The 12,889-nt window shown below is 40.1% G+C and overlaps 1 protein-coding gene across 1 annotated transcript in view; it reads right to left on the bottom strand.

The window, feature by feature from the left end:
* Positions 1 to 10,771, bottom strand: part of TMEFF2 (transmembrane protein with EGF like and two follistatin like domains 2) — a 224,317-nt gene extending 213,546 nt beyond the window's left edge. The window contains exons 1-2 of the mRNA XM_054566708.1: positions 10,246 to 10,771; positions 7,702 to 7,811 (exon numbers count right to left, since the gene is read on the bottom strand). Of these exons, the coding sequence (XP_054422683.1) occupies positions 7,702 to 7,811; positions 10,246 to 10,417 (282 nt within the window). The 5' untranslated portion in view covers positions 10,418 to 10,771. The remainder of the gene's footprint in view (positions 1 to 7,701; positions 7,812 to 10,245) is intronic.
* Between the last annotated feature and the right edge of the window lie 2,118 nt (positions 10,772 to 12,889).

Below are 12,889 nucleotides of genomic sequence, written 5' to 3'. Positions count from 1 at the left end.
TGTTTTTGGAAAAATAAAACATGTTACAATATTAAAGCTATTCAAAAATAGGCAATGCCTATCTGTGTTTGGAGAGCAAAAGTATATACCTGAAATGCCAGAGATTTCAGTTACTCTTTTTTTTAAAAAAAATATTTATTTATTTTTAGACAGAGGGGAAGGGAGGGAGAAAGAGTGGGAGAGAAACATCAATGTGTGGTTGCCTCTTGCATGTCCCTCACTGGGGACCTGGCCCACAACCCAGGCATGTGCCCTGATTGAGAATCAAACTGGTGACCCTTTGGTTCGCAGGCCAGGGCTCAATCCACTGAGCCACACCAGCCAGGGCTCAGTTACTCTTTAGCATGTTTTTTTTCTCTGTTGAATTTTAATCTTTATATATTTCTAAATATTTGGATCACTATTTAATTTTCCTTACATCATTAGATCATGGGATAATCATGTAGATACAGTGTAGAGAGAAACAGATTATGGAATACAGGGAAAAAAATTCAGCAACTACTGAACTACATAGAAACTTCACTGACTATTAAAAAGTATGACTACCAATATATTTCATAAAGAGAAAAGTTCATTTTAAAGAACAGTCATTGCAAAAATGTACACATTTTACAATGGAAAATAGAAAACTAAAAGGGTATAGTCATCATAATACAATCACAGTTTAAGGCATGAGATACTGGATTGCGTCCTATACCTGCTAATTATGCCAAGGATGTGATTGTCTCATGATTACTACTACACATGTTCTTCACTGTTTAACTATAACAAAAACAATGACAAAGATGATTATTTATAAATACTCACCTATGCCAGAAACTGAGTAAAGCAAATCATACATACACATGTATGTGAAAACACTTTGCTGTCTTCTACTTCTTATTAAAATGCTTGGATATTTAATGTATCATAAATGCATAACACTTTGTATTAAACCAATGATCTAGTGAGATGGCTTAAAAAGTTTTAATACATATGATAATAAACCTAAAATTCTATCATAAGTCAAATTAAACTCAAGCATTTATCCTGAGATTTCTATTTTACTCTATTTCCTTACAATATCTGTACTTTTCTCCTTCCCAATCAACCATCTTGTTCTTTGCCTTTATGTAATATAAGCTTAATCATCCTAACAATTTAAAATGGTATAAGCCAATGTTCTCTGAAATGAAAGTCATTTTATGAGCCTTACTTTGTATCAATTAATGAAAAACTTAAATATAGGGTTTCACTAGCCATGATATACTTTTCTCCCAATAGTAAATCCAAACTCTGTGACACTAATATTATGTTCACCATAATTGCTAGCATGGTGATTTAAATATTAAATCATATTCATTCAGAAATTAAATATTATTAAGATAATTTACATATTTAAAATATGGCATATTTTTATAAATCTTCTTTACTTCAACCATTTCTAATCTAGACATTCTGGAAGCCTTCCATACAACAATTCCTTTCTGCAGTTACTCTACTGGCTCCCATAGTCAGTCTGTCTACATGATTACATTTTTAAACAGTTTTGATTAGAACTTTTTGCTAATGAGGATTTTTTACTCAATAACTAATTCGCTTCTGATCAGGTGATAACATGTGTAGGGGCAGCTTTCCATATGTTTTCCAAATATATGTGCTTACATCTGAAAATTGATCAACCACAGGATTGAACATCTTCATCATTACTGAAGAAAAAAGGCAGTAGCAAAATGTCAGTGAAGAGCTGAATTTTCCATAAGCAGTACTAAGGAGACAACACTGCATAAATGGGGCTGGTGTTCCTGTCAGAACTATGGCCAGGTGGATGGATAGGGTGTTTGACAAAAATGATGTGTTCAGGACCAGAGACAGGAGAATATACGGAAGGTATACGAGAACTCATTAACACTACAATGGTATCTGAGCACATGTAGGAGAGACCATAAAGAAATAAACAGCTGGTAACATATTTATTATAGATGATAGATTTGTTAACTCTTTCAGTAGACAGAAGAGAATCATAGTCAGTGCAGATGCTTGGACTAGTTAGCTTCCTTATGCTGGGTTCCTAACATTCTTGTCACTGGTTACCTTTTAATCTCTGTCTCCAACTTTAGTCATAATACTTTGTGTGCTGATTATTTGTGTCCACATTTTCTTCTCTCTGGTTCCTAGAATTTCCCTATCTATCATTCTCATCTACTTCTGCAGATTACTCAGATGTAGTGAGTGGACTGGGAGTGAGGTGTGGGAGGTATTATCTCTGTCAAGAGTGCTAGTACACAATGCAGATATGCATCTTAAAATATGAAAGAAACTGATGAAGTGCTCATATGCCACTTCTGAGGGATGCAGCTAGCCAAATGTGAGCAATGCTAAAAACAGAGCTACTAAGTTCCATGCACAAGCCAAAAGGGAGGTTTGCGTGGAGCTGAAAAGAGCTCAACTGTAGATTGTCCACAAGATGGTTTTTACCCTTTAGTACCATGACTGGCACTCGTGAATATGAATAACACAGAGGAAGCACACTCTAAACCACTACGGCTCAGGGGTGGAAGTCTACTCCTAGGTTCTCCCACTTCTCTCACGGCCTTATCATAGGACGTTGTGTATATTACTCAACAATTAAATATTTAACAAGCTTATAGCTCAGTCTCCCCATTTGAAATGGTTAACTGAAGCATTTAGGAGGTTTGACAGAGTGGTGTTCTTAAAAACACTTTGCAATATTCATTTATTAAAAAAATAAAAATGATTTGCCTTTCATGATAGGCATTGTAACTAGGAGAGTCACTATCATCTAAAATTGACACTAAAATATGCATGTCTAAAATTAGAAAAATAAAGGAAAACTGGATAACCCTAGCATAAAAATAGGCTAAATAGTACATTAAAATATGTCAAGTTGTTTGAAATAGTTTTTGCTGGAAATCATGATACTACTCAGTTTCAGATAAAGAAACATACTAAGATGTTAAGTGACTTGCTAAAGGCTACATAGTTGGCTGGTAAGAGAAAAAACAAGACTCAGGCCCAGATGGTTAGGCCCATAAATGTATGTGTTGTACAAACTTCCTCTCAGGGAAAAAGTGATTCTATTTTTTTGTAAGATGTTTTAAAATCTTAAATTTATTTTACAAATATGTGTTTTTCAGAATGATTTTGTTCCAAAATGTCCACATTGCTTAAGAAAACAGCTACATGGCATACTGGCAGATGCAATGAATTGACACTCTAGAATAAATGGAATTCATTTTGCTACAAATTAACAAAAAATTTATGTGAGAAGTTTTTCATATGATTTATACTTGTTTGGTTAGTAAGAATTTTATTTAGCTGAGATTTCAGCATCAAGAAACTGTGCACAACTTATATTTTATATATTGTCCACACCTTCCACAGAGCCTGGCATGTAGAAAGTTCTCCACGGATGTTAAGTGAATTCTGCTATATTCCTAGTTGTCAAAGGTTTAGGAATAATGACTTAGAATACGGTTTGTTTCTTGTTCAAAAGAGAACAAGATAAAAAACCTGCGTACGTCCCAATCCTTTGATTATTCCATAGGTATCTTTTACTTCTCTGTGACTACATTTCCTCATATGGAAAAATTTTTATGGTTTTAAAAGAGCTGGCAGTCCTGTGACTAGGGTGAAAGGGACTCTGTAACTTCCAAGACTATAAACTAGATAATTAAAGGATACAGCTTCTACCTGGCTCTTTCTGTCTCTCTGGACGCTTGCCTGAAACCCAGCCACTGTGCTGTGAGGAAGCCCAAACTAGCCCACACAGTTAGATCCACATGGAAAAGGACCAAGGTTCCCAGCCGACAGTCAGGCATAAGAGAACCCTGAGATCAGTACAGAACCAAACCTTTGGTTCCCTGCCTCACCTCGGCTAATGCCACAGCGAGCAGAGATGAGCTGATACCATTAAGCCACGTCCAATTACAGATTCATGAGCAAAGTAATGTTCACTGTTTGTGTCACTAATTCTGGAAAATTTGTTAGGTGAAGTCCTAGGAAGTAGGAAAACTGCATATCGAAAGCATGGCTTATTAAATTAAAATATTTAATATTTGAATTAAGTAATACTCAAAATATATAAGGCTTCATCATATTTTTAAATTATAAAATAATTGATCATTATTTGATCAGTGCAATATATGAATAAGTACATGCTTGCCTGCCTGCCTTCCTTCCTTCCCTCTCTTCTCCTTTCATCTATCTGCCCATCCATCCATCTCTACATCCATCCATCCATCCATCTGTTCATCTATCATCCATCCACTGTCTCTAAATTTTCATACCAACGAATGATTTACCAGATTGACCAGCATATTGTTTGGTATACAGATAAAGATGCAAGATTCATGAAGTTGAAACCCATTTCTGAAACTCACATCATCACCTAAGAATTAGTTGAACTACTTTTGATATTTAAAGTTCTCCACAATAAATTTGTACTTTTGTAGTCATTACTGATGTTTTCATTTGCATATATAATGTCCTGGAAAAATATAGATTTGGTGTCAAAGGACCTCAGATCTTGCTTTAGAATCACCACTCAGTGGTTAAGTTATTTGTATTTACGGGTCTTAACTTCCTCATCTTTAAAAAGAGAAAATGATTATTTCATTCAGTTGTGAGAAGTAAATGAGATCCAGCAATCCCTCCTTAACCATGGTTTCAGTTACCTGCAGTTAACACCAGTTCAAAAATATTATATTGAAAATTCCCAAAATAAACAATTCATTACTTTTAAATATGTGCCTTTCTAAATAGCATGACAAAAATCTCATGGCAACCTGCTCTATGCCACCGGGAGCGGATCATCCCTTTGTCCAGCGGCTCCCTGCTGTACATGCTCCCTGCCCATGAGTCACTCAGTTGCTGTCTTGATTATCACATCAACTGTCGAGGTATCACAGTGCTTGTGTTCAAATCACTCTTATTTTCCTTAATAATGACCCTAAAGTGTAAGAGTAGTAATGCTAGCAATTTAGAGATGGCAAAGAGAAAAACGATAAAGTGCTTCCTTTAAGTGAAAAGGTAAATACAGCACAAAAAGATATTTTGTGTGTGAAAGAGAACACATTAACATAATTTGTATATATTGTTGTTAATCTCTTATTGTGCCTAATTTATAAAGTAAATTATCATAGGTATGTATATGTAGGAAAAGGCATAGTAACATATGGTTCAGTATTATCACTAGTTTCATTCCCATGAGGATATGAGGGACTACTGTAATACGTTTGAAGGGTAGAATACATTTATTTTAAATTATCATAAAGAGGTGAAGGCAACTATATGTTCACTTTAGTGTTTCAATGATAATCCAAATTGGAAAACATTATAGGTTATAAACATATATGCCCATTTCTCTTTAAAATTTCTCTCTCAGCCTAAAGATCATAGTGTGTATCTTATTTGAATGAAAGAATTATGACCTTATGTTTTTCAGAATAGCACACAAGAAAAAAGGTTTTCAGGACATCTCTCTTTTCTTCAGATACCAGGAATTAAAAAAAAATTAATTGAAAAGTATTGGAAAGCACTGACTCAAGGAACTCTTGACCAAAAAGAGTTTATCTATTATTCTTGGTACAACTTGTACATTTCCTTTGATCATCAACTTAATTCAGCCACTCTAGATTCCTGGTTTGTGCAGAGTCTAAATCTTCCACTAGGGAAATGTTTATTTTTCTCTTGATACACTGACAACAATTGTAAAGCACAAACTAATAGCAGCAGTAATCTAGTAACAAACTTAAAATGTTAGAGGCATTAGGAAGAGAAAATTTACATTTTAGTTTCTGATTCAAACTTGCCGTCATTGCCCCCTTGAAACTACTCCACTCAACAATTATTTAACTTGATGGCAAATTTAACTGGTTGACCAATGCATGAAAAAACAAATATATTTGTTGATAAAAGTTTGCTGATAAAAGTTTTACCAGAATCCTTTGTGGAACCTGAAAACTGAACACCATTTCTTTAATAAGAAAATTATACATTTCCTTTTAGTAATATGCATCCACTTACAAGTTTGTGAACTCCTTTTATTTTCTTTGCGAAATCTTATTAGTATTATGGCTCCCCATTTGAGGAACATTCTTTTTGATCGATTTTACATTGTTTATGAATTCACTTCTTATGTCTACCCTTGGTTATGAAAATAAGATACATTCATAGGAATCACACATTGAAAGCAGAAGAAACCCACAGAATCTTGTGGGCCGTTAATTAATGAATCACCCAACTATATTTTTCCTTTAGTTAACAGTTGGGGAAAGTATGAATTGGAGAGTTCTCATGTCCTACCTCTCTTGTTCAGTTCATTGAAAGACTCTAATTATATTGTCAATATAGCTGGAGGCTTTACAGGTTGGTGTCACATGCATATTAAATATGCAAGCATATGTTTGTAACACTATAGAACACTCTAAAACAGTACAGTATGGTCATAGCAGTACTTACCCACCAGGAGGTAGTATGCTTTACAAGCATTAGTTTTATTGTTTCTTTTAGAAATAAAAAAATACTGTCCAAGAAGCTTTTAGCTTATCTATAAGCCAGTCAAAGTACATTTAATTGTAAATTTTCTTACCTCTCTCATAGAAATATTTGATCTAAAATATTTAAATTTCATCAATAATCTAAATATTATACACTATAACAAATATTTAAATCTGAATTTGATTTTAACATTTTATTTGTTCTATATCATTTTAAATTTTTTTGATTTTGCTTACAATCTTGGAAAAGTTTTCCCTAATCCTACATATATAGTTCATTTATGCACAGAATTTTATGTTAGAATTCATGTATGTTTAAAGTAATTCAGTAACAAAGGTGAATATAAGGCATTACTATGATATCTATGATATTGGATGATATATACGATTATATAAACATTTTGAGAGAAATGATAGAAAGCAATAACATGGTAGAAAGCGTGGTAGAAAGCATTCTTTAGAAGATGACTATAATAATGACATTAAGTTTTATTTTTAATAGTTACTAGTTATATAGTTTTGATGATAACATTGCTACAACCTCTCTCTATTTTTATTTTTATTTATTTTTTAACATGAGCCAAAGTACATCTTTCTCAAGTTTATGCAATCACTTGTGGCTATTTGTGCTCTTTTGGATTTCTGGAAGATTCAGTTATAACTGAATATGGCACCTATGAAGCGTTGACACATATTAACAAATTCCGTGATTTCTAAAAGTAGCACAGTAGTTTTGAAGTCACATTAAGGAGTTCATTTAAAAACTTAACCAGATTGCTATGATACTAAAACCCAAGACAATTAAAAGGGAGCAATGTGATCAAAAAATGATAGTCCCAGTTAAAAAGAACAAAAGTACAAATCCACACTTCTTATCCACTGGTTATTGACTATTGTCCTTAGTAGTTGGCTTATAAAGTGCATGCTAAAAGAGACACAAAGACATAATTTTCCTTTGACATACTGAAGGAACAACCTGAACCTTTCTACCTCTATGGCATTTATAACTGTGGCATATGTACTTCTCCCAAAAAACTATGCCTTCTTGATATCAGTTGGCTCTCTCACAAGTACTTTGCTTGGTGCCAGCTTCCCTTTTAGCTTGCACAGCTATAAATTGCCAAGTGATGGGTTGTAAACGGAGATCCTTGCTTTGTAGTTTCATTAATGAATTAGAAGATGCAAATATCAGACTTCTTACCTTGAACTGACAGACGCAAGTCACAGTGTCTCCAATTCTTAAACATTCCCCATCAAATTTACAGGTGTTGGTGTCACAGAGGAAGAGATCATTTTCTCTGTCATCATAACCTCAAATTTAAAGAAAACAACCCAGTCATTTAAAAATGTCATAGACTTTAAGAAAGATAGTGATATCCTGAAACTTTAAAGAATTACTCCAAATTTTAAGTCTTACAATCACAGCTGTATTGCAAGGCCATTCTACTGATAACCTAAAAAAATCATGTTAAGTAATCAATATTGTGTTTTTTTCCCCACAGTTCCTTTCTAATCAATTCTCTTCTAATATCCTTTTTTTGATAGTGCTATTTTACTTTAGCTTGGGTTAATACTGGCAGTGCTGAATTAATGTTTAACACTTGCTTCCTAGCTTCCTTATTTTTTTTTTCATTAAGTGGACTATAGTTTATGACCCCCACACTCCACATTTTATTTACAAAACTGGTGATGGTCCCTGAATGCCATTTTACCATTTCTTTATTTTTAATCTTTCTTTTGCTTTATGGCTTGAAACAGCTTCTTATTTGGAATTTCTCCAGACAAAGAGGAAACAAAGCCCCAATAATAAAGATAAACAGGCACAGTGTTTTCTGTGATGGTCTGTCTGGCTCAAATGAAGATTGATCACCTCTAACTTAACAGGGATGGGGGTGTGGGGTGCTAGGTTCTTGACGATCAGCCTGGAAACCCAGTTTATTCTCTTTAGTTTCTGCAGATCTCTTTAAGATATCTGGCTAATAATGAATTTCTTCATTGCCAACTTCAATTTCACATTTAAGTTAGTTATTTCCTAAAACAATACTACAGGTAGGGATGAAGCAAACCAGTCATGTGGGCTACAAAGCTATCAACATTTCAAATAATTGATTTTGCAGGTTGTTTAATATTCTTTTGATAAAGTACTTAAAAAGTGATTAGGCACCTGCTAAGTGGAAATTTATCTTTCTGAAATAACATAATGCACATGTGAACCACAAGTAAGTTAAAGAAAACATGTTGAGTTTTATAAAAATGCCACATTTAGAAATTGTTAAAAACAGAACAAAGGCAATCTATTGACCCAAATCTAACAGGGTTGCAAAACTTATCTGGTATTTAAAAAGAACAAACTACAATGGTGCATAATATCACACTAACAACCCAGGACTACATATCCTTTCATCCTATAAGTTACAGTTGGTCATTACGTTTTCTCCAAAGTTACATACACTTCTGACATACATCCTTTGAAAGCCCCTTTATTTACAGTCAGATATAACTACAGAAGCATCGTATTTACAGAAGATGAAAAATCACATACACTCTTGCTAAAACTAGAACAGACCATACCTAGGGAACAATACCAAGGCGTGTTAATGGAGTTTAAAATGCCAGGGAAATCACACCACAATCCCTCCTGGTATACTAAGGGCTGTCATACTGAAATGCGGAGCCAGCTCAGAGTGCAGCAACTTCCATTCGCGGGCCCTATTTCATCAGGAGGCTTCAGCAAAGCAAAGCCTGCCAAGCTCTGGCATTCAGACTCTGAAGGAACCCAAGCGAGAAGGAAGAGCGCCTGATCCACTCCAAGGAAGACTGTTCAGAAATGGAGGAGTCAGCGCCCAACGGGGTGGGTTCCTCTCTCCACATGGTTGCCCCTGAGCCTGGCTGCCCTTGGTCATGCCCACCCCGGCCTGGGAGACCTAGGAATGATTCTTTCCTCAACTTCCCTCCACCACCTAGGAGCTTGCGGAGGCAAGAGAGAGGCATCTGTGGGCTGCCAAAACAATGTCTTTTGCAGCCAAGGAGAGAGAAGGGGGTGCGGGGGGGGGAGAGAGAGAGAGACAGAGGGGGAAAGAGAGAGGGAGAGAGAGAGAGAGAGAGAGAGAGAGGGGGAGAGAGAGAGAGAGGGAGAGAGGGAGAGAGAGAGAGAGGGAGAGAGGGAGAGAGAGAGATTGATTTTGAATCTCTTGAAACACAAGCTCCTTTAGAATCTGCATGACCCGGTCTTGAACGCAAGACTAGTGCACTTTTGCCAAGAACCAGTGTTTCCCCTGCAGTCACCATTTGATTTATTGCTTTCTCGGTCGTTCTTTCTCATAAAGTTATCTCTAGCTCATTCTAGCTAGACTTTTTATTTTCCTTTAATGATGTTTAAAGATTCTATTTTAGTGTTTCCCCAAGGATGATGCTCTCTTCAGTGAGTCCACAAAATTACCTTGTTTAGTATTTCTCAAAATCTTCGTCGTTCTAATTTAAGTGCAAGGATGCAAAGATTCCTACACCTGCACTTTCTGCGTCTCCCGCCCCCCTCCCCGACCTTTCCCGCGGCCCCCCGCCCCCCATTCCCTAGCGACCTGGAACAGTTCTCTGTTCCCCTCTGGGTGGAGGTCCGTTGTCTCCGCGCTTTGGGGCAGTAGGAGTTGAGGGGCTGGGAAGACGCGCTAGGGTAGTCTGGTCTGTGCTGGAAACTCGTGTTTTCTTTGCGGGGTTAAGCGTTCGGAGGCTGGGGTTCTGGACTTACCAGAGCAGTTCCAGCCGGTAGGTGTTTGGCAGTCACTTAAGGAGGTAGGGAAAGCCGCAAGCTTCACAGGGCGTGCTACGATGAGTAGCATGATGGGCAGCAGCAGCAGCCAGCAAAAGCCCTCGCAAAGTGTCCAGCTGCTGCACTGCCGCGGGGACTCCCACAGCACCATGACTAGTTCGCGCAACTCTGCAGCAGCAAACGGCTTCCGAAGAACACACTATCGCGGGGGCCCGACAGCGGGCTACTGAGCATCCCGCGGACGGCGGCAGCAGAAGCAGCGGCGGTGGCAGTGGCACCTAACGGCGAAGCAGCAGCCAAACCCGCGCATGATCTCGAGAGTTTCAGCAACATCCAGTGACCCGGCTCAGCTCCGGCAGCGAGAGGGTCGTCCGCGGAGAAGCTACGCCGGAGACGCGGAAAGCTCCTGCCATAAGGAAGGGGCTCTGGAAGCCGAGGGAGCAGGAGACCAGAGCCCAAGGACAGAGGAGAGGAGCCCTAGGAGGCAGGGTGGAGGAAAAGTCAAAACGCCCCGCAGCCAAGCAGCCGCCGCTCGCGTTCTGCTGCCCGCATCCCTCTGGCGTTTGGGAAGCAGCAGGTCCTTAGCCCGCCCGGGATCACGTGGAAAGAGGCAAACGCGCGCTGATTGGCGGAGCGGGATGCAGGTCCCGAGAGGGAGGGGTCGACTAGGAGGTGCAAGGAGGAGGCGACGGCGGATGCCACAGATGGGCTAGCTCGCCAGGCTCTGGCCCGAATGGGGCTAGAAGGGGAGGACTCAAGTGAAAAGCGCAAGCTTCTGGGTGGACGAATCTCACACCTGTAAAGAATACCACCTGCCCTTTCACTCTCTGCCCTCTACCGAGAGCTGTGTCCACTGTAGCGCCCCACTTCCGTGCGTGACCCCGGGTTGCGGCCGGGTGGCATCTCTCGTAGCTGGAGCTGGTGAGGGCTGAGGTGGTGGAGAAGCAGTAGGAGCAGGGCAGAGAGGGGAAAGCGGGCGCAGAGGAGAGGGCGTCCTGCTGGCGCCCGGCGCTCCAGCGTGCGGGAGCGCGCCGCCTGGCTGTCACCGGATACAGGCTGGGGATACGCTGCGGAGAGCCCGGGGACATTTCTCTAGGGAGTAGCAGGGAGCTGGGGAGGACGAAAGGCGGTGGTATGAGGACAGCGTTGGCTGGCCTGGAAGCTGCAGCAGTTCCCACAGGAGCCTGAGACCCTGAGGCTGCTCTCCGAGCTGGCTCGACCTGCCTCCCAGGCTCTCTCCTCTTCCTTTCCTCTCTCTTCTGCCCTCCCTGGCGCCCCCGCAGCCCCTACACGGCGCGAGGAACCGAAGATTTGGAGACCTCTCCCCATGCCACACTCATCTCTGGCCGGCAGCCTATTTGTGTTGCTACCTGGGAGGTGCGGGCAAATATGTTTAGAAGATCAGATTTGGTCGGGACAAGTGGTCAGAGAGAGGAAGGGAAGGCTCCTCTGCATCAGCAACGGGTGGGTTGCCGGGCACATTCTCCGGGAAGCGGCGCCTGAGAAGAACTGCTCGGCTGGACTGGCGGCGCGGGTAGTGGCCCTGGGAGCTTTACGCTGGTCTCTGCCGGGTCGCCAGTGACCTGGGCCGGGAGAGAAGGTCTAACTTGCCAGGAATGTTTCGCTCTGCGCTTTGCTTGCTTTCGCTCCTGCCGGCGAGGGGCAAACGGTGTAGCGGGACCCGCCTTCCGCCTGCTGCATTCGTCAAGCAGTTAGACACACTCTTTAGACTAAGGGTATTTTAATCCTTCGTAACGGGACCCGCAGCTTCCTGGGACACGGATGGAAAGGAACATCTTTCTCTCTTTACCCTGGTAGTTATTGCAGTGACATTGTTTTGGATGAGTTTTCTTTGCTAAGTGATTGTTCAGTGTTTAATGTGTGATCCTTCAGTGAGTGATTCAGGATTTTTTTTTTCTTCTGTCCCCGCAACCGCCCTCCCTACTCCACTCTCTCTCCTTCCCTTCCTCTTTCCCTTCTCTTTCTTTCCTCCCTTCCTTCCTCCCTCCCTCCCTTTGTTCCCTCTTTCCTTCCTGAAGCCCCAACTCCTCCCTTTTTTTCCTCTCTTTTTAAATTCACCTTTCTCTCTCTCCTGTGCCACCTGAATTTAGAAGAGCATTGTTTTGATAACATCTCACGGGCAATTTACGTCCATCACCAATCACTTAAAAGAGGCACCAATACACTTTGAAAACAGGGACTAGCATCCTTTGCAGGCTAAGGAAACCAGGAAAAAAACAAACAAACAAACAAAAAAACAAAATAAACCCCCCCCCCAAAACCTGTACTCTGTACCCGAGCTGTCCTTTTAAGTACTTTAATCTCTAACCTCCTCCCACTTCCTTGCATTTTAACTTCTCCTTTGAGAGATGTGATCATGCAGCACCTCAGTGTCTCAAAGAAATGGCATTTTTTTTTCGCATGTGAAACCCATTCCTTCATCTTACTTATCCGCCTCCGCCAGGGGATTGCCCCCACCCCACCCACGCCCACCTCCAAAGAATTCTGAATCTCAGTCTCTCTCACTCCTGACAATTAAGCAGCAGATCCCAGCATTCTAGTCGGTGGCATCTCGCTCCTCACCGACGAAGACTCCATTAAAACAGATCAATTTGACCAGACG

The sequence above is a fragment of the Pteronotus mesoamericanus genome, unplaced genomic scaffold, assembly GCF_021234165.1.
Source record: "Pteronotus mesoamericanus isolate MK-2021 breed Mesoamerican mustached bat unplaced genomic scaffold, CSHL_Meso_final contig_179, whole genome shotgun sequence".
Classification (NCBI taxonomy): domain Eukaryota; kingdom Metazoa; phylum Chordata; class Mammalia; order Chiroptera; family Mormoopidae; genus Pteronotus; species Pteronotus mesoamericanus.
This window is presented reverse-complemented; position numbering and strand designations above follow the sequence as displayed.